This window comes from Mizuhopecten yessoensis, unplaced genomic scaffold (assembly GCF_002113885.1).
Source record: "Mizuhopecten yessoensis strain PY_sf001 unplaced genomic scaffold, ASM211388v2 scaffold10529, whole genome shotgun sequence".
Taxonomy (NCBI): domain Eukaryota; kingdom Metazoa; phylum Mollusca; class Bivalvia; order Pectinida; family Pectinidae; genus Mizuhopecten; species Mizuhopecten yessoensis.
Window position 1 is genome coordinate 467371 of NW_018408592.1, and position 22545 is coordinate 489915.

At 35.1% G+C, this 22545-nt stretch overlaps 1 protein-coding gene across 2 annotated transcripts; it reads left to right on the forward strand.

Moving 5' to 3' along the window:
* The first annotated feature begins 1454 nt into the window (after positions 1 to 1454).
* On the forward strand, positions 1455 to 22297 carry LOC110460958 (lysine-specific demethylase 7B-like). Of its 2 annotated transcripts, XM_021514196.1 has the most exons (22): positions 1455 to 1563; positions 2645 to 2730; positions 3224 to 3282; positions 3569 to 3627; positions 4562 to 4725; positions 5336 to 5477; positions 5911 to 6109; positions 6529 to 6779; positions 7105 to 7211; positions 7897 to 7991; positions 8830 to 8847; positions 10931 to 11026; positions 12451 to 12714; positions 13030 to 13265; positions 15034 to 15257; positions 15519 to 15741; positions 16232 to 16413; positions 16749 to 16841; positions 17668 to 17780; positions 18717 to 18816; positions 19258 to 19323; positions 20438 to 22297. In XM_021514196.1, exons 1-22 carry the CDS (start codon positions 1460 to 1462, stop codon positions 20518 to 20520), a joined length of 2964 nt encoding a protein of 987 aa, XP_021369871.1. In that variant the 5' UTR covers positions 1455 to 1459; the 3' UTR covers positions 20521 to 22297. The 2 variants fall into 2 exon arrangements, with proteins under 2 accessions (XP_021369871.1, XP_021369872.1); XM_021514197.1 differs by lacking the exon at positions 8830 to 8847.
* The last annotated feature ends 248 nt before the right edge of the window (positions 22298 to 22545 follow it).

Sequence of the window (22545 nt, forward strand, 5' to 3'; positions counted from 1 at the left end):
TCCACTCGGCACGAACGAAAAACGATATGTCCCAGCTTTATAAAGTAGTTTCCGGAAGGCAATGGTTCTGTCACCCGGCCGGGACATACCAAAGTCCTTAAAAATGGTAGTTGTTATTCTCTGCTTAACGTTCAGCATTTAGGGTAATGGCAACAACTGGTTCACCCGTTGTCAGTATAATGTGACTAGGCGGAACGCTGTGCTGGGTGCCTTCGGCATGGTATTTCAGTGAGGTAGCACTATAAAGTTGGCATCAGATACACGAACATACCTTATATCCAGCATACACACACATACACGCTAAAACAACACACAATGTGACTATAGTTGTTAATGGGAAGTTAAACAAAATAAAGCCAAATTATCTTTTAATTGACTTTAAGAGTAGACCGACCCGCTTGTTGCTATATATGTCAGTATTGTGGCAAGACTGACGTAGGCTGTCAGATTTAGTGGACGAATTGTCTCAGTTTGTTGTACACTTCGCTATTTCGTCGCTCTTCCTCCTAATGCTTATTTTCCATACGCTTACTAGATTTGGTAGTATATTCATTTTGCAGATATAGATATTTACCATATTAATATGATTTTTAGGTATTTCGAAGGGCTCTTCTTCGTATTTCACTTCATCATCCCTGGGCGAATCGTTATCTTCATGATTGTCAAAGCCTCCCACCAACACTGATGATTAAATTTTAATTAAATTGCGTGGTTTTTTTTTAAATACAGGTTGTCAGTATATCTTTAATAATATTATCATGCTCGTATTGATTCAAAAGCTGCTGAAGAAAAAAACCGACTAGGAATTGTTCACCTATAATGATAATTTGACGATAAAATATTTACCACGCGCTGGCACTATATAGTAATTTCGCCATTCGCTGGTTCTTTATTCCACTAATATTTATCGAAAGTTCAGAATTTCGTTTTGCTGCAAAAATTACCTTAATGTCATCTAATGTGTGAGTTATCAGATAATTAAAATCACTACATGTCATTAATCCTTTAATAAGTATATAATCCCATATGATAAATAGTGGTTTTATCCATTCTAGCAGATAATCTGACCATCTCATAAAAACTTATCTTAATTATACTCTTTATCTTAAATTTGTGTTTTGTGATATGTCGAACAATTTGCATCAGATTGTATCACTTCTTTTTTAGGATGCTTTATTTTTGCATCATCGTTTACGATTTGATCGAAAGAAAGCCCCTTTCACGTTCATGGAGGACATGCAAATGTTTATGTTAAGGCTCGCCTGAAAGCAGCATCAGATTTTTAGGTTTGACCTTATTTCATAAACGCACAACCCGGGTCCAACCGGTTCAACTGTCACGATAAACGAATGCGGACCAATAATATGCAATATTATGCTTTTCCCTTTACACAGCGTGCTTTTCCGGGGTTAACTCGCGCATGCGTAATCGTACATCCTTTTGTCCTGAGTATTCCAACATGGCGTCCGAAGACGAGACCGTATATTGTATATGTCGAAAACCTTACGATGAAAACGAATTTATGATCGAATGTGACATTTGCAAGGACTGGTTTCATGGAAGGTATGAAGAGGGTCACCATCAAATAACATGTAGCGTGTATTTACCTCACAGAACCTCTAAATGCAGAAAAAAATTAATCGGAGGCTCAGCTGTTTTTGGCTTGTGTCAAATGTGTGCAGCGTCTGCCAGACATGTTGACGCCACGTCTTAGAATAACGCGAAAGTAAAGATAATTGTGTGAAGCTAAATTGGCTTTGTTAAATCACAAGTAATAAGTCAAAATATATATTTGACATCTTTGTCGAAAATGATGAAATGTAGATTCACTGCCGTAAGCGTATTGAAGTCTATTTTGAAATGACCAAGTCTACTGCCGCGTTAATCGAAAAGAAAACATGAGCATAATTCCTTCGTTAATGATGTATTTATGACACAACAATAATTAGCTATGTGTCCTTATATGATAATTAAATAAAAGCACGTGGAATGGGTCCTGTGCATAAAAGTAAATTGGTCCTTGTTTACATTCTCGACAAGAAAGGGGAGTTAACTAGTACTGTTCTTGGTAGTGTAACACATTGAAAAGCAGGTGATGTGATTTACACATAAAAATACATAAATCGAAAAAAACTTGGGTTGCACATTTCTGCCAAAAAGAATTAGAATGTTTTTCTAGTATATTTTTTGTTCATTTAACTATATGAAATCCACTGAAATTGTACAGATCTTATGAATAAGCTTGGTGTTATACACTAGGTATACAAATCTGATTATAAATGAATCTCATTCAGTGAAGAAAGTCATTTGAAATGAATGTACATCCAAAAAGCAAAATAAGTTTTTTTTGCATGCGAAGATAGTCAAAGAGTACATAATTTAATTTGTTATATATTCATATCTAAATTGCATTTTCCAAAACATTTCCACACAATTTTGTGTGGGTTCTGTACAAGTGTGTTTAAAATACTGTTCTTCTGATAAGAATATTCCACAAAGACCTTTACTGGTTTTTTACTGTATTTCAAAATGCTGAATATGTGTAGAATAATAGCTATAGGCTTTCAAAGTTAAAGTAATCTGAATTCTCACTTACAATGCTTACTTACAAGTTTTTGATCGTGTTTTTTATTTTATTTTTCAGTTGTGTGGAGGTTCAGGAGTACCAGGCCATAGACATAGAAATTTACCATTGCCCGAAATGTCAACATTTAAATGGACCTCTTGTTCGTAAGTTGTGGATGTAACGGATAAGACATCCAAAAGACGAGAAATTTCCGTTTGAAACATGATAATTGTTTAAAATGACATTAAAAATAAATATTTTTGTGCATTTAATAAGTACAGGTATATATTTTCAACAACTCAACAAACTGGATTACTATTGAATGTGATTTATTTATCAGCCCAAGATGGCTGGAAAGAGTAGGTTATTTGACAGTGTGTTGTTAGACATGGGTTTGAATCCCAGTATCACGATAACTCATGTCAGGCACTTAAATGGGATCAGAAATAATGTCTAATTATAAATATATATTTTTGTTTAAAGATTTAAGGTATATCATTTTGTAATCACCACCTCTTGATTATAATAAAAACCTAATTAGTCAACATTGACTATTCTAACTCAGTCTTTTTTCTCTCCTTATGATGGCGTGATGACTGTTCTTTTATTCTATAATAATAATCAAATATTTAAAAGCATGATTTAATTCCTTTTTAGTTAAAAAGAGAAGGAATTGGCACAGACATGACTATTCCGAGGAAGATGTAGATGAAAAGGTAACTACATTATATAATTTTACCATAGCAGAGCTCAAACATTTAGCCTACATTTATTTCCCAAATATATAGATCTATTTGCAGTTGTTTTGTCACTTTTTAATGTCAATTAAGAATGGAACATCAATGAAAGCATTAGAAAGATTGCCTTAAAATTTTTATAAAGTGCAACTTCTAATTCTTCTCTCTAAAGCAATGATTAAGTCATTATGTGACTTTAGCTCAATTACTGAAGCAAAATAAAGTACATTGTACACTGTACTAAATCAAATCACTTTGTTTGTAGGCTGTACAAACAGGAACAGTTGTATTTATAAAAGAACTCAAAAACAGAACATTTCCAAGGTGAGTACCCATGTTTATATACTAAGAAAGAGGTACTCATCTGTTGAAAATCTGTGTTTCTTTAATTAAATAATATCCACACCTTATTAAGCAAACTTTGTCTGAATGTACCATAGCACTGTGTCTGGTTTCAACGTTTTAGCTCATCTGGTCCAAAGGGCTAAAGTGAACTTTACTGAATAAATCAACTTATCCCACATTCTTGGACACAAAGGTCAGGTTTGTGAAAAATAAGAAACAACTACTTCTGGTTTGTAAGGTCCAGAGTTTAAAAAATTTGGCCTGGAGCTTGCTGGGGTACATCCTCAATATCCAGGGGTTACGCTCACTTTCGCTCTCTACATCCCTGGAATGTGTCATAGCAAAAATGAAGGCACATAGCTAGCTATTTGATTGATGTCGGGTAAAAAAAACCTTACCAATCACTAGGCTTTGAAGATTACAAGGAGTGACGCCCGACTTCAAAGCCTGTCATTTTTTTACCGTTAAGCAACCGCGAGATTCTTTTGATGTACATCAAAGGACCAAACTAGTATTCTCTTCTCATCCACAAGATGCTGCACATGTACATTGAGCCTTCGTTTTTGCTATGACATATTCCAGGGGTGTAGAGAGTGAAAGTGAGCGTAACCCCTGGTTATCAAGGATGGCTGGGGTATTATATATATTATAGTTCAATTGCAAGTTTTAATTGAATCAAAAGATTATGTCCAACTTTTAATGTCTTATAAAAAAGTTGGTTAAAATCATTCAATAAAGATTCCTAAATTGAGGATTAATGTCACTTATCGTGTAGTGTTGTTAGCTTGATCGTTATGAGATTTTATCTATGCAATTTTCAAAACATTTATTGAAATAGTACCTGGTAATAGCAAAATCTGAAAGGTTATCTTTTACAGTATTCTATGACCTATTTGTGTACATATTGATTCAGTGCTGATGAGATTCCTGTGATGAGGCTACATGGCAGCGAGTTAACTCTAGACTTCCTCAAACAAACTGGGTTTCATGTTCCCATCATTGTGGAGAAGAAGGAAGGCCTGGGTTTGGTTGTGCCTCCTTCAAAATTCAGCATTGAGGATGTGGAAAATCTTGTTGGTATGTTGTGTGTTTCAATAATGTTTTTAGGTAATGTCAAATTGATATTATTCTTCATGTTTTACCTTCAATATATGGGAAAAAACATGATATGTGTCAACTCACTGGGTATCTACACTTTCAATTAATTATTTGATATTTTATAGTGTATTGCTTGTGAAGATAATCTGGGTAGGTCTAGATTAGTTCCCAGGGACAGGAATCAAGGTTATAGTTGGTAACTAAGGTTTCACAAGCCATGCAAAAGAAATGCATACCAGTATCATTAACAGAGACAGTAATTGTTTGTAATAGAAATATTTGCTTATAGCTCTCTGTTTTTGACACAAAAAATGCACACGGAAATATGAAGAAAGAGTAGTCTTAAGTTATACAAATGTTTGTTTGAATTCATTACTTACATGGCACCTATGCTGGTACCATATTCTACGTGTAGGTATTCTAATGGAACTGACATTCACAGATTTCATAAAATGGAATATATTGTTTACACCATGACCAACAGTAATAAAACGGAGATGCTGCATTTATTTTTACGGTCATTATTGCTGTTATTGACTTTAAATAGATTTTTTCTACCAGCCAGTGTGAGTCTAACTTTTTGGTTCAGGTTCCATGAGAGAAATAGACGTTATAGATGTATCCAAACAAGAGGACTACAAAATGTTGATGAGAGAATGGACAGAATACTATAACAGCCCAAACAGGTCCAAAATCTATAACGTCATCAGCCTGGAGTTCTCCAAGACACAGTAAGGCATTGTTTAGAATGCAGCATAATCATATAATATCACATAAAATCATATATTAAAAAAAATATTACATCTATACCTTGATTGAAGGTAGTCATTCCTAGTCAGACTTTATTTATAATTGAAGAAATATTAGAAAAAAAACTACACTGTATTGATATTTAGTAATATTAATATATCATTATATGGAGGGGAGGAGAGGCAGGAACTTACTTAATTGTTTTAAGTGTGAACTTATAAGTTATGATAATATGTGTTTATATTGGTGGCAGGGTCTAAAGCAATATTGTGTGATGGACCACATGAGATAAATAATTGTAATTTGACCACACAGTAAAAGGTGCTTCCCTGCCCAAAAAATATCTACCGGTAAATTTGAAATATCCCTGGAAAGGAAACCATTTGAATTTGTTATTTTTGTCATTTGTACCAGGTTGTCCGAACTTGTTATACCTCCTACCATCGTGCGACAACTGAGCTGGGTATCCAATGTATGGCCCGAGCAGTTGCCAGATGACTGTACATACACAAAGCCAGCCGTCCAGAAGTACTGTCTGATGGGTGTAAGGGAGAGTTTCACCGACTTCCATGTAGACTTCGGAGGCACCTCCGTCTGGTACCATATTCTACGTGTAGGTATTCTAATGGAACTAACATTCACAGATTTATTTAAATGGAATAATTTTTTATACCATGACCAACAGTAATCAAGTGGAGATGCTGCATTTATTTTTTACAATCATTATTGCTGTTATTGACTTAGGTTTTTTCTACCAGCCAGTGTGAGTCTAGCAGATTTCAACTAAATTTTTGACCAGCCAGTGTGAGTCTAGCAGATTTCAACTAAGTTTTCTTATGCTTTTTTCATCTTTGTGTGAAGTTTGCTTCATTAATATATGGGCATATAATCCTTTTCTTTGTGATGCTATAGTTAATTGTTTCTTGGAATTTAGGCTAAAACTTTATCTCTAACTCAAAAACCCTAATATTTCACAGGATAAATGAACAATGTTTCTGGTCATATCTTATATAATATGCATATTTTTTACAGGGAGAAAAAGTTTTCTACCTAATCCGGCCGTCCCAGGCAAACCTGACCCTGTACGAGAACTGGCTCTCTTCCTCAAACCAGAGTGAAACCTTCTTTGGTGACCAGGTGGATACCTGCTATAAGTGTGTGGTGAAGCAGGGACAGACACTGTTTGTGCCCACAGGCTGGATCCACGCAGTGTTCACACCCATCGACTCCCTGGTCTTCGGAGGAAATTTCTTACATGATCTTCAAGTACCTCTCCAACTTCAGTGAGCTTTTTCTGAATTAAAATTTTTCTAAGCTATTTTTTCCCCAAGGAAATGAAGAAAATATCTATTTTTTCAAGAACGATCAATTTTAGAGGAGGTCAAATAAGGTGTTAACTGGTTCACAAATGATGTTTGATGATCATTATGAACCTAAATGTGTTATTTTATAGTGACCTCTTAACAGTAGTGTTTTAATGTAGAAAGAACTCTATTAATGGTTGATATACATCAAAGGTTGTTTTTTTATGCCAAAAATTCTAAATATCTTTAAAAGGTACACAAATGAAATCTATTCCTAATTTTGCAATTTTTTGTGATTAATCAGGGTGTATGAAATAGAAAAGCGTGTGAAGACACCTGCCAAGTATCTCTTCCCAAGCTTTGAAACAACAAACTGGTATGCAGCCAAACACATTCTAGACTTACTGAAAGGTAATGTATACTTTTATGTCTGTGATCTGAGCCTGTCATTTGTTTGTGTTATACATGTACTACCCAAGGGGTTCCTTCCTAGTAACAGTAAACAACACAAGTCATTAGCATTTTAAGTGTACTGTTATCTTTTAGACACTATCTTCTTTGCATATTGATGTGAAATCTGACGATACAGATGTATTACAGAAATAGTAAAAAAATTTTTATTAAATACAAATATACAAATTAATAAGTATTACAATTGTGCAAGTAATTAGTATTAATGGACAAAACTGAAAATTATCAAATAGATAATAATACTAGCTGGTACAGTTTAATGCAACTTATAGCTATGGCACAATAACACAATACATCTCCAGCACACACGCAGGCATACACACATAGGGAGATATTAGCCAGGTGTCATAGGACTAGTAGTTAGTGCTTTATAAGGCAGCTCCTGCGAATTCCTCAAAAATTGTATAATTGTATTAATTGTATATCTATGTACTGTAAAGCCCTTTAGAGTGGCTTATATTAGCTAGATAGGGCGCTATATCAAATGTTGTATATTATTATTATTATGGGCAATTGGTTTCTTATTAAAAAAGATATTACTACAAAACCATAATAAATAGAAAATATCTGAAGTTTCAATTACGATTTATTTCAAAGTTTGATATTGCTGATTGAAATCTTTCAGACTTTGCCGAGGACAACACAAAACCTCCGATACATATCCTAAATGGAGGAAAGGCCTTAGCGTCACATCTCAAATCCTGGACACAGAGAAAAGATGTAAGCCTATCATTAATAGTGGTTATTGTGAGACAAAAACTTCTTTAGATATATTTTATGTACATACAGGTAAAAGTGAGAGATTAGTGAAAGTTTAACAATTTGTCATATCTTAATTATTTTGTTATATAGAAATTCATTGCACTTCAATGCTAGGGCATTTCTACCACCAAATATATATATAGATTTGATGCTTACTGGGTGGTGTAAATTTCCCTTTTGCTGTCTAGGGGATCAAATTATTCGTGATGGTTAATTTGATTCCCTAGACAACTATACAGCTGTTAATTCTAATTTCCATTGGGGTCAAGTAAAGTGTGTTTTACTGTATTCAAAGTCCATAAAGAGTGTCCATTAAATTTCTAAGCAATTTTGCTGTTAGCTATTGATTAAGTTTGTATCAGTGAACAAACGTTGGTTGTTATGCACAGCACTATATCTGGCAGTAATGAATCTGTTTACAGGGTTATTTTCGCTGCATATATTTGAAACAAAATTGTTTGAACAGTTAACAGTCAGAATGAATTCTCCAGTTATACAAAACAGAAGTGTTACAGTAGAAAATACCTCAGTATACAGAACAGGTTGATATATTTGACTGTGATCTTATAGAAGAAACTACCCCAGTATACAGAACAGGTTGATATGTTTGACTGTGATCTTATAGAAGAAAATACCCCTGTATACAGAACTGGTTGACATGTTTGACTGTGATCTTATAGAAGAAAATACCCCAGTATACAGAACAGGTTGATATGTTTGACTGTGATCTTACACATGAATGTCTTCTCTCTTTTCCTGCTGTGGAAATGTTGGATGACTGGTTCGTTCACAACAGTTGAACAACCTGCATCTAGTGAGTTATATAATTTCTTCTCTGCATTTACTATTTCTCCAGTGGGCTGGTGTTTTGAAAGTTCTTTTTGTAGTTTTGTATCCATCTTTTGTCTTGTTGATGCTTGTGACCTGTAGAGACTATTTATATACCTTCCTTGTCACATGATCATAAAACAAATGTCACATGATCATGATGCAGGATCACATGATCATGATGTAAATGTCACATGATCATGGTATAATGTCACATGATCACAATGTTAATGTCACATGATCATGATGTAATCGTCATATGATAATGATGTAATTGTCACGTGATCTGGATGTAATTGTCACATAATCATGACGTAAAATGGCACATGATCATGATGTCATTGTCTTGTGGTTGTATGGTTAGTGTCACATGACTAGATCAAGAGTATTTTCAGTACATAAAATGCTGCATGTTGAATAATAACCACTTTATTTCTGGCTCTTTGGCAAGCTGTAGAATATGCAGGTCATTCCTTCCTGTGTATGGAAGCGGAAATATTATCTCTGCCCTGCTTCACTAAAACGCTGACTAGAAACCAGCTTCCGTACATTCTTATATAATCCCCTCATTACTTAGACTCACGAGGAACTAATAAGTAGATGCCTATGCCTGTGGTGAGAACTTCTAATGACATCATCATTTTGTGTTCCATTAGACATTGTATCTATAATATGATCATTATGTTCTAATATAAAGAAACATCACAAGACAAAAATTTATTAAGTTCATGCATTGGGAGAGTTTGCTTTTTGTTCATTTTTGTACTTTCATTGTTTTGTAGTTACTACAGTTTTGTTCACTTTCTGATTTTAGTCCACAACTTATGACCAATATTCAATGGTTGCCTAGACAAAAAAATACTTAACACTTTTGCTTGTCAGAAAATGTTGTCAGATATTTATAGCAAAAAGGGAGAGAAGTGATAAAGGCATGGCCTGTTGTTCGAACCTACTCATATACCATCTTGAATTAATTTGTTAAAATGGAATTGTACTGTGTATGTTGAAGCTGGATATGATATTTATCTGTTTTGAGAGTATCAATATCATAAACTGTTGTTCAATTTTTAAAACAGAACTCAATACACCACTGACTGTCTGAATTTTACAAAAGGCTGATACAGCCCTACAGCAGGCTACAGTGTTGTTTTAGTAAAAGGGATACATATCTTACAGACATGTACAGTATTTACATTATATCCGGGCACTTCTAGTAACAGGATAAATGAGGTCGACAGGCCTGAACGATTAGGAAATAAACAGTATACTGGGCAGTGGCATGATAAATGGCTTTAATTGCTTTGCATTGACATTACATTAAACTTTATGGTAAGGAGCATATATAACGAGATTTGATTAAATGGACAACTGGGTATGAACACCGTAAGTATAAGTTACATGAAAGAGAAAAATGCATTATTTTTATGAAACTGGAAATGATATACCCGGTAATGGGTATATATCTAAAATTCAAAATAAATCTAGACTTATAAACTTGTATGTTTCACACTTCAGCAAGGCCTACAATACATGAGTATATGTTTGATGTTGTTTGGTCTACCTTGTACAGTACAGTGATATGTTGAGCAGCCTATAGCTAGTGTGTTATTGCCCCTAAAACAGATTTGATACCACAGTGCGGCTGCTGTTTGGCCTAGTACATGTATGAACAAACTGCTCATATATCTAGCACTATTCGCCATGCTCCTGCACAACTAATTTGTACGATACCTTTCCTACTGTGATCGACACTGAATCAGCATTACCTTGTTTCATTTTACATGTTTCAGTTTGTTGTCATTACTTTAAAGTTAGTAATTACGCTGTCACCTGAAAAAATAAGTATTTGTCGGTTCTGGTAAAATTTTGATGTAAAGTTAATCCATTGCTTTTATCTGCATAATTAATAATGTAATGATTTTATACTTTTTAAAGATTTTTGATCAGTTTTTGAATTTATAGATGAAACACAATCTATCCATATAAAAGTTATTCATTAAATCTATATTATTAACAGTAACTGAACAATGAGATAATTAGCTTATAGTTATGTACTATACAAATTTCAGTTTGTAAAAGATGCCAAGCATGATGTCCCCGAGATGATACAGTATGGAAGGTTGTTAAAAGACCTAAACAAGGCATGGAGGAGGTTTGACACTCCAGTAAGTTTTGTCTTCATTGTTTATTACATGTTTACAGATCACATATTCGCTATATGTCAAATGTTGTTCTAGAATGCTTTGATAGAAACATTTTCTTCTATATGTTCAGCATTCTAGGGCAAGTAAGATATTTCATGTAATACAGGCGTGCTGGGTTCAGTTAACCTTGAATCAAACAACATTTCCAATAGTGTCACTGATCCTCTTATTTTGGCTATTTTCCCCTGACAGCAGAGACAAGATTTCTTTATACAAATCCCAAATTTAATCCTCCATTAATAAATAGGTACATTATTCTTTAAGACTGCATTGATCTCTGCATCAGCAGTAAATGTTTCATAGCAGCTATTAATCAGGGTTTTTTTGTTCATTGATTCCTTTATAGTGACAGTAGTAGTGTTTAAAAACAATTGGGTGACTTCTGGAAATTATATAATCCCTGGGGGTGCTCATATTAGAGCAGGTGTCCCTGGGCATGCTCTTTTTAGAGCAGGTGTCCTTGGGCGTGCTCTTATTAGAGCAGGTGTCCTTGGGCATGCTCTTATTAGAGCAGGTGTCCTTAGGTGTGCTCTTATTAGAGCAGCTGTCTCTGGGCGTGCTCTTATTAGAGTAGGTGTCCTTGGGTGTGCTCTTATTAGAGCAAGTGTCCTTGGGAGTGCTCTTATTAGGGCAGGTGTCCCGGGGCATGCTCTTATTAGTGCAGGTGTCCTTGGGTGTGCTCTTATTAGAGCAAGTGTCCTTGGGAGTGCTCTTATTAGAGCAGGTGTCCTTGGGTGTGCTCTTATTAGAGCAGTTGTCTCTGGGCGTGTTCTTATTAGAGTAGGTGTCCTTGGTTGTGCTCTTATTAGAGCAGGTGTCTCTGGGCGTGCTCTTATTAGAGCAAGTGTCCTTGGGTGTGCTCTTATTAGAGCAGTTGTCTCTGGACGTGTTCTTATTAGAGTAGGTGTCCTTGGTTGTGCTCTTATTAGAGCAGGTGTCCCTGGGCGTGCTCTTATTAGAGCAGGTGTCCCTGGGCATGCTCTTATTAGAGAAGGTGTCCTTGGGCGTGCTTTTATTAGAGCAGGTGTCTCTGGGCATGCTCTTATTAGAGCAGGTGTCCTTGGGCGTGCTCTTATTAGAGCAGGGGGCCCTGGGGTGCTCTTATTAGAGCAGGGGGCCCTGGGAAATAACTGAGGCCTAGAATGTTGATATTTGGCCATTATTATATAGAAATTTTTGGTTTTACTCTGTTTTTGTTGTCTTTATAAAGAAAGAATTTTACTTCATGTATAAGCTGAATGTTAACTGCTTTGACCATTTTAAAATCTGTTTTCGTCTTACACTTATTACATCTCAGAACATTTTCGTACATTAATAAAGTTTATTGGGTTTTAATATGGTGTCAAAAGTAATCATTGTAATTCATGAATGTATCTGTTTTGCAGACAAAAGGCAGTCCAGTGAAATTAAAAATAGAAAAACAGAAAATTGAAAAACCAAAAGAGAAACAGGAGAAAGAGAAGCACGAGAAAGAGAAGGAGAAAGAGAAAGAGAAAGAGAAAGAGAAAGAGAAGTCCGTTAAAACTAAAAAGAAGAAAAAGAATGTGCCCCCCAAACAGATGGTCAACCTTGACCTCCTTCACCAACACACTCAGGAAAAACTTATGGAGATGGAGAATGAGCAGAAAAAGAATATCTACGAATTCCCTGTATGTTTACATTCAGTTTGTCATCATTTAAATTCCACACTTCTTCAACTGTTTGAATTTAAAATTTGTTCTCTTTGAGTTAAATGCAAATATAGAGACATAAAATAATAAACTTGGCAACTACTGATGTCTGCATATTAAACTTTTTAGGTCACCTGAGCTTTAGCTCAAGTGACCTATTGCTATCCGTTTTCGTCCGTCGNTAAACAGAATTTTTCAGGTTTCACTCCGACATATACTTAAATATGAATTTGTGTGTGTGTGCTTAAATACCATTTGCAATGTATGGTCAAGTGTTTCAATCATTTTAAACAGGATGACGACGATGATTCCCTTCCTGGTTCCCTGAAAGTCAGAGTTCCTAAGGCTGGGGCGTACATAGATTCAGCTCTCAAACAGGAAAAAAAGGGTTCCGTCAAGCTGGAAATGACAGATATGCCGCAAAGACAGGAGAATGTGCCGCCAGATGGATTAGTCATAGAGTCTCCTTTGGACTCTAAAGCGATAGCTAAGGGATTAAAGCTCAAAGTGTCAAATGGAAAAATTGTCAGGTGAGTATGTAAAACAGTTTATCCTTTAAAAGCTAACATAGCTAAACACTTGATTTTTGGGGGGTCTTCGGGGTCTTTTCTCCTGGAATTTAAGCTCAGTTTCCCCTATTTGAATAGTCATTCAGCAATCTACTGCAATCAATTTGAGAATGTCCACATGATAATTATATGTAAAAAATCTGTCTTTTTCTCCCATTTCATGCAGACTTTGTATATACAGTCAAACCTCGTTATCTTGAAGTCGACGGGATCGTTGGGAAACTTCAAGTTATCCGAGTATTCGAGTTAAGCGAGTTCCTATGTTTGGTATATATGTCATTGATTTCTCTGACAATCAACGTATTTCAACAGTCGGATAAATGACTAAAAGATTGTTATATAAAATAAAAAATAACAACTTATTCATAATCATATTCATTAATTAATTAATGTTACAATAAACACACATGGTGTCTCCGACCTCGTGCTATGCTGATAGAAATTTCAATGCGGAAATGAAAGTGCGCAAGTCTTTACACAAATCACTGTACTGGAGCGTACACGTTGGATTGCTCAGTTGATTTCGACATTCCAAAAATGGGTATGAATTAATCAGGAAACATATCCACATTGATAGACTCCAATGACACTTGACATCTTCTCAACACGACGTACTCAACAATAATTATTGTATTGTTCCTATAATCTCTCAAGACTGCACACTGTGACCCATTTTCCGGTTAGAATGTGTCGGCAGCTTTTGGTAGTATCTTTCAATAAAAAGGGTTGTTAAAATGTAAGGTCTAAGTCTCTGTCAAATAATAGCAGAAAAGCCGCAAAGTACAGATACAAATTAATACATGTACCAGTGCCAGGTTTTACCAGGGTAGATTACAATGCTTGTACAGTTGTTATCTTTTTTATTTTGAGATAAAGAACATAATTATTTCAAAAAGTCAAGGTGGATAAATACATAGCTATCGCATGATACATGTATATCATTATCTTGTCTAGAACAAAGATTATGAACTGATGAAGATCATGTGATAAAACGTCATGAATATGAGTATTGTGGCAAAAGCTCACACCCCACCTGTACAGGTACATACCCTCAAGGTCAAGTTCCAAGTTAAAGGTCAAAGGTCAAATCACTGCAATACTTCTCCAGACTTGTAAACTATAACTGCTTTGCAGTATATATTATGAAAGGTATATGCATTGTGACAAGATTGTGTGTTTTATACCACACTTGTTTCCATACCCTCCAGAGCCAGGCCACTGCAAGGGGTCACTATGATGCTTGTCCAGACAAACTTTGAGTCATTTAACATTGTATCGAAGCTTTTCAGATTACATAACACAGTTAACTAAGATCAGAGTTACATAGACGCACATTGTCACGTATCACTTTACCCAGGGTTCCCCGAGTTACGTAGACGCACATTGTTACGTATCACTTTACCCAGGGTTGAAATCTCAATGGGCAGAACACTATAACCAAGATCAGAGTTACATAGACGCACATTGTCACGTATCACTTTACCCAGGGTTCCCCGAGTTACATAGACGCACATTGTCACGTATCACTTTACCCAGGGTTGAAATCTCAATGGGCAGAACACTAAAACCAAGATCAGAGTTACATAGACGCACATTGTCACGTATCACTTTACCCAGGGTTGAAATAGCAATGGGCGGTATCATTGTTGAGGCCTAGTCAATCGTTTTAGAACATTGATCAATGCAAACCCAATCATTATAATTACCGTACATTGATATTGTTTTGCAGTGATGTGAAGAAGAAAGGTAAAGGTACAAAAGTTGGTGGGAAGTTCCAGGCATTGGTCGGGGGCGATGGTGAAGATGCTGACAGTGATACAGACACTCTTGTTGTGGACGAAAATCCACAGCGAGGGAAAAGGGTAGCAGGGGCAGGTGCCAAGACTGCAGCGGGAACTGGCCCCAAATCAGCCTCCACACTGAAACCAGGATCACTCAAGTTAAAACTATCATGTTAGTAGTGTTTCTAAGCAAATGATACATTGACTGAAGTTTTCTAGGATTTTGAGGAGCCAACCACACAACTTTTTCATCTAAACTGAATCATTTTGCCACCTTACATTGAGCAAGTACAATGATCAAGTTTCAATTTGCCATCGTTTTGAATTCACATTCTGATATTTCTTGCTTAAGTGGAAAATTTCTATCAGTTTTTATGAGATAATTGAGGAGTTTACAAATATTTATTGATTCTCGTTGATTAACTTTTCTTAGTCCTTGGAAAAACTGCCCAACCAGAGTCTTCTACAAGCCAGGAGAGCAGCCAGGAGTCTGATGTAACAGCTAGTCAGAGTGACTCGGAAAGTCAGGAGGAAGATCAGGCTAACCGCGCAAACCTGCCAACGATACGAGGAGGACTCAATGGTAGCATAGCGGATATACTGGAGGCTAGCGGGTACGGCACAGAGACCGACTTCAAAGTGGACGATGACATTGGGTATGCTGTTTACATACGGATTGCATTAATCTACCAGGAACTTGCTAACCTGATTTCTAACTTTTGATACAAAGATGGTATCAGCAGTCAATAGGTCACATCATAATTACTAACATGAGAAACCAAAAGATTTGGTTGGCTTGGACAGTCATTCCCTTATCTTCCGACTTGGACAGGTAAAATGTCATGTAGGAGATTTATAGCAGGTCACACAAAATATAAGAGTGTCACACCTTAAGGTAAGCATGTCACTTCTTCGTAATGAAACAGTTAGTGGAAATAGCTGCATTTAATTGCAATTTTAGGTAAAGGTACCTGTAACTTTTTTTGAACTATGGTTAACTATTGTTTTCTATTTGAACAGAAGTGATACTAGAAATAAGTATATCAAGATTTACATTCATTGATATATATGTACTGGTAAACCTAGAATTGACTAATTTTCCCATGTGTTGTCAGCATCACATTCTGAGTCCTGTCATCTTTTCAGGAGAGCTCCATCACCTAGTATGAGGGATGCAATCCAAGGCATGCTGTCAATGAGTCAGATGGGTGGGATGGAGCTATTCTCCAAGGGGAAAGGTCGACGCACCATACGTCTGCAGCAGCGGTCAAAACTAGTAATGGAAGAAGAGGAAAAGCTTGATTCCTGCTATAAAGATGAAGAATTTGGTAAATTATAAGAAACCGTCATAATTGCTAGTTTATGTAGTACCTATTTAAAAAAAAGTTTTACCTTTTGTGTTTAATGATATTGTTTAAACATGCTGTTAACATCTTACTGTATTTATTCCACAGTAAGCCCAGAAGGCTGGCACATAATCTCTGACTCAAATAAAGGAGGAGGGCTTATTACTGGATGATGAATTAGCATTTGTTGACATTTCTTATGAACTATAAGAGATCTGAGTGGGCCTAATACCAGGCATGGGCTTATAACCCAATAAATATGGTACTTCTTTGGCCTAGTGTTAACATGCATTTAATTTTTTTCTCTCTGTGAACAGTTTATCCCACGCTAGACTTATCAGATGATGAAGCAGAGCAGATATTCAAAGCACAAAGTAAAGCCAGTAAAGATGACACCTGGAATCCAAAAGGTATTAGATTATTAAAAATTGGTCCCAGTAAAATAGAAAATCTTGGAAAAGTAGGTTTTGTGACTGATCCATAACAGATCATGTAAAAAGCCCTTTTAAAAAAGAGAATTCTCAAGGCTTTCTTTGAGGATGGAACATCAAATTCTTTTCTTTTTTAATCTTTTGCTAAAGGAGGGGAAACAAACCTAAGTTAGTTACTTCATCCCAAAACACTATACCTACTGATGGCAGTTTTATGGAAAATAGATTATGTATAGTTACCATGGAAACCAGAGCTCCAGTAGGAAAAGGATAGCTGATGGCTATCAGACAACTATAACTGATATAGAAACCTAATTATGATCATCTTGGATATCCTACATAAATAATGCCCTTTTTCCTTGATTAGAAAATCCAAGGTCTCCACACTCTGCTGCTTCTGATTGAGCAAGATGTATATGTCAACAACTTTTGTTCTATTCATACTTGCTGATAGATGGTACTAATGCATTGGATAGTCTACATGATGAATAAGGGGATATTGTCTAGATTCCATAATCAAAGATGGCTGCCATGGCTTCTGATTGGCTGAGATCTCTCTAGCTATTGATCATGTTCTGCTGGTCTGTTTTTATTCATACCTGGTGGTAAATGATAGTTTTCATGTACATACTTGGGTAATCCATATTCCTAACTACAAAATGATTGGTATGGCAGTTATTAAGTATGGTAAAGCACAAGGGCCCTTGCTATCCTGTCAGTGTTCTATTAATCAGCATCTGTTTATTTATTGCCTGTGAATAATTCTGTAGAAGTATATATCTGTATGTGTGATGTCTTGTTTCAGCTCGTGTCCAGGTGACAATACCTAAAGGGGACCGACCTCACCGTGAGGGAACGAAGAAGGAAGCTATGGAGCATGTCATGGCAGCCACTGCAGCCAAGCCTGCTGCCTCTCTTGTAAGAAACTCTTTTGCTTTTGTCACTTTAATTACACATTTTAAGCTCACCAGGCCTGTAGGGCCACGTGAGCTTATGCCATACTGCGTCATCTGTCGTCCGTCCCTCAACTTTTTCTTTTAAACAACTTCTTCTGAAGAACTGGAGGACCTAGGGTCATGATATATGGCCAGTAGGTACCTGGGATGGAGTGCTATGAAGTTTTCTCTTTAAAATGACCTTGACATACTTTCAAGGTCACAGGGGTCAAATGTGTTAAAAATTTCAAACAACAATATCCTAAGAACCATTTGGACTAAAGTCATGATACTTGAGTATGGTATGTAAATCAGCTGTGTGATTACAGTAATGTGGTAAAAGGTCAATTTTAAGTGCTAGCCAGAGTCAAAGGTCAACATGGGTTAAAAAGCCTATAAATTAGAATTTCAACAACAATATCTTAAGAACCATTTAAGAGATGTTAAAATGTCTTGTGTTCTAGTTACCAAATTTGGTCTGAAGTTACCTTTATATCAGTTTCATGTAACAAAAGAAACGGGGTGTGCGATACAGGCCCTCTGGGCCTCTTGTTTTATTTACATTTAAAGCTTCATTCTCTTAATAGCAATTAATCAGAAAGTGATAGGTATTGCTGATATTCTAAAATTGGCAGACAATATCATGACAGTAATAGCTACAAGATGTGATATTTTTAAAGTTTGAAGTTACAACAGAGCGACCTTAGTGACTTCAATGATTATACAGTCATGATGCCATTCAAGTTTCACTTTTTTTCATTGATGTCCATGGATTTTTTCAAGAAATGTTTTGCTATATTTTCAAATCCTTTCAGTGTGATAAAATCTTATTTAAATGTGATTTTTGAAATTAATCTTGTTACTAATAAAAAAAAAATGCCCTCTTTTATAATATCCTTTTACATATTTTTTATTTAAGAAACCAAGACGGCCCAAAAAGCGAACAAAGTCCGAAAGTTTTTCCGAGGGAGAAGGTCAAGGCACTTCAGCAGGCCTGTCTTTGTCCTCATCAGCACCAGGTAAGGACTTTAGTAGTACTTCATACTAGACAAAATGAGATAAAATAGAAATTAAAGCAAAATGACATCAACTTTTGAAATCCATTTACACAAAAGACAGAGATTAGTGTAAGTTAAACAAAGTGCACTGATCTCTAATAATTGTACATTCTTTCCATAAGGGCTCACAGAAGCCCTGCCCATTTTTATGCCCCCGCCATAAAATGGGGAAAATTATGATTGTCATCGGGAATATGATATTGGCAATTATGATCCCAAGTTATTGTTGTCTCTTGGTGTAGGGTAGCGGTTGTCAGAATCATACTGTATACCAGGTATGAAAAAAATCAATAACCATTGAAAGATGTAGTCATTCTGAGGTAAATCTATGAAATAATGGTTTAGTGTAATATAGTTAAAATTGCATAAATTTTGACTTGAAGTTTTACATCCACGTTTAAGGTTCAGCATTCCGTCCAAGCTTATCCTCCAGGCCAGCTAACCCTACTCCTGATAGTCCCCCAAAACGTAAGTATCACAGCAGTCCGCCACACATTAAGTACCTGTCAAAACACTTACCTTGTCCAGCCCAATGTTTCGTGTGATATGTACAGGCATTTCAGTCCTCAGGTGAGGTTCACGCTTATATAGTGCTTTTCATATGAATGACAAGGATTCCAGATGAATGAAACTGGAATTATCACTTCAAAGGACTATGTATGGTTTGGGCCTGTTTTGGCCCCGTAATGCATCAAAATTCAAAACCTTTAAATGAACTTTGAAATGACTGTTTCTTTAATTTAGAATACTTCCCAAATACTATTATGAAAATATTTATTTATATTTCTAATTATTGTTGCTATGGTAACAAGTTCAAATTCGCATAAATTAGAAAAAAATGAATATTCAGTGGATATTTTGCATAGTTTTTCTCCTAGAAACTATAGAGCGCATGCTTGAACAAACTTAATATCAAAGGATAATGTGTAGGCATCAGTAATACATCTTTAGGAGAAAATATAAAGTTTGTTCAAGATTGCGCTCTATGGTAACTAAGAGAAAAACTAGGTGAAAACCTGTCAAAATTGACTGAATAATCAAATTTCAATAATTTATGCAAATATGACCTGTTTACCATGGCAGCCAAAATTGAAAACACAAATAAAAGTTAGCATAATAGTACTGGGGAAGTATTAAAAATTAAAAAAACATTCGTTTGAAAGTACTATTGCAGATTTTTAATTTTGACGGATTTGGGGGCCAAAAAAGGCCCAACCATACATCACTCAATTAGTTCTGGAAAATAAACTTTTTTTTCTGGATTATACTATGGAGGTTTCACTGTTAGCAAGTTTATGGGAACATTCAATGATATCTCCTGGTATTGCAACATTTTAGCTCATTCTCTCCTACATAATTAAACTGGACTTGCCCAGTCTATGATTTGGTAAGGTTCAAATGTGACTTTAAGGGTGAATGGGTTAAAGGAGTGAACAAGGCTTCATCTTAATTCAAGGAAACTTTTGTTCTACTGTGTGTCAAAGTTGTTTACTATTTTTTCTAATGACAATGTAACAGGCATATGTTTCTCTTTAGGGCAAAATAGTTATCACCATTCTAAATATAAGTATTCATATTTCAGCAAAAAAGCCTCGGAAGGGACAAGCCACAGCCAAGCAGCGACTAGGGAAAATTCTCAAAATGCACAAGATGAAAATATTTTGACAACACACAGGTTTCAATAGTATTATTGCTATACAGCCACAGTACTGCCAATCAGGGACTATGCCAAAGTTTCATATTGTTTGTCTTATTTTTTTTAATTTTATAAAAAAAAGAAAAGACAAAAAGGCCACGTCAACAACATCAGAGAAAGGCATCCAAATGTTATCACTACATGCATGATTTTTATTTATTGAAGTATTTGAAAACCATGAATGCCTTTTTACTTCAATTTCATTTACATAATCATTGGAAAGAAAGTGTGAATGCTTGGTAAGATTTTAATATTAACAAGGGGTTAAGAAATAAAAATAACAACTTTAAATTATGTTGCGCAAGTGCTATTACCGAGGGAGTTTTCAGCTGTAGTCGTTTTCAATATTATTTCTGGATCACTTCAACATGTGGCTTTTGTACGAATAAATTTGGTAGGTCATTCATTCTCTTATACAGATTTATTTAGAGTTTATGTTTAAATGCAAATCTAGTCTTTTTTAAATGACAAATATGTACCTAATTATACCTCATATTTATGTTTAAAGATTATGTTACGTCAATACAAATCTGACTTTGAAATTAATTTGTAAAGTTATTTATCTGTCAAATGCATTAGTAATATTGAAAAACCACTAAAAGGTTGAACTTGAAATATGTGCATTGGTTGATGAAAAATTTCCAATTATCAGTGCAGAAAAGATTTCAGGTAAAATAGTCACAATAAGAAAGACGTTTTCTCTGATGATCTCAAATAATGACAAGTGATCTCATCTAACTAGTATGGCTTTGGAATGGTAGCTGAGCCTATTTAGTTGCAGACAAAGATATTTTTATTTAGTAAATATGTTCTATTGCTGATGAACTTTGTTAACTTTGCTTCAGTTATTTTCAGTTCAACAAATTTTGTTGATACAAATTGTACAAATGGAGAAGTTCCTGGGCAAGTCTGTATAAATTAAATTCTTTCCCTGGGTGGTCATGAAGATGATTGAAAACGTTGTGAAAATAAACAATCGAAACATTTACAATTTACAAAACGTTTTCAGTAGGAGGTGATAAAAATTTAAGAGCTTGACATTTTAAGATCTATGTATTGTGTATACATATTATTATAAGGGCTATTCCAGAAGCAAGTATATACTTTGGGGGTTCGACGGGCAGGTAGTCACTTACAATTGATAATGTGATATTGATATTGTATATTTTATAGTCACAAATTTTATGTTAGGTACAAGTGTAAAAGAAAGTGTACGACTCATTGTAATACATGTATCCCATTTTTTATGAGAAGTAAAAACACTTTGATATCCCAACTCACCTCCATTTAATACCGGGATCTACTTGTATATCTCATTCCTTAACTGTGATAATGCAGCATGTCACAGCATGGTTTGACATTACTTTTAAGCAATAAAATCTATTAGAACACGTATATGTTTCTGCTAGATTACACGTCATTGAGAAATTACAGTCAAACTGTTATTTCAGACTAGGAAAATACAAATACATTTATCATCAAATTATTTCCTCATTACTTTTTTCTTAGGCATCCTTTCCGCTTCTTTTTTAAGTTGAAATCAATACATATTTGTATGTTTGTAAGTTCAAAATCATAATTTGCTGTCAAAAATTACAAGAAAGCTGTTTCCTTTGCACCAACACAGGACTTCAGATTTATGAAAAAGTTTATTAATCCTATTGATAAAATAAAGTTAATATGTTGATGAAACTGTTATTAAGATATACCAGGTAACTGCTATTTTATGACAGTTGACTGGAAAATAACATCTCAGCTGAGTACCTAGGTAATCCCCAACGCACGTTTTTGTCCAGTCCTTTCTGGTCCTTTCTGAAGTTTGACTGTTTTAATTTGTTTCACTACAGAAGATTTTGATAGATACACTCATCATGCAAAGCAGTAATGTAGGACTGGAAATGATAAATATAGGACTAAATGCAAATTTTCCAGGAGTATGTTCTTTAATTGTGTTTTTTGATTCATGAAGATCATACATTGTGTTAAGAGATTGT

Coding starts and splice junctions, on each gene's coding strand:
- LOC110460958 (XM_021514196.1), top strand. CDS start 1,460: ATGGCGTCCGAAGACGAGACCGTATATTGTATATGTCGAAAACCTTAC. Junction 6,110..6,528: donor TCTGGTACCATATTCTACGT/GTAGGTATTCTA, acceptor TATTTTTTACAG/GGAGAAAAAGTTTTCTACCT. Junction 6,780..7,104: donor CAAGTACCTCTCCAACTTCA/GTGAGCTTTTTC, acceptor GTGATTAATCAG/GGTGTATGAAATAGAAAAGC.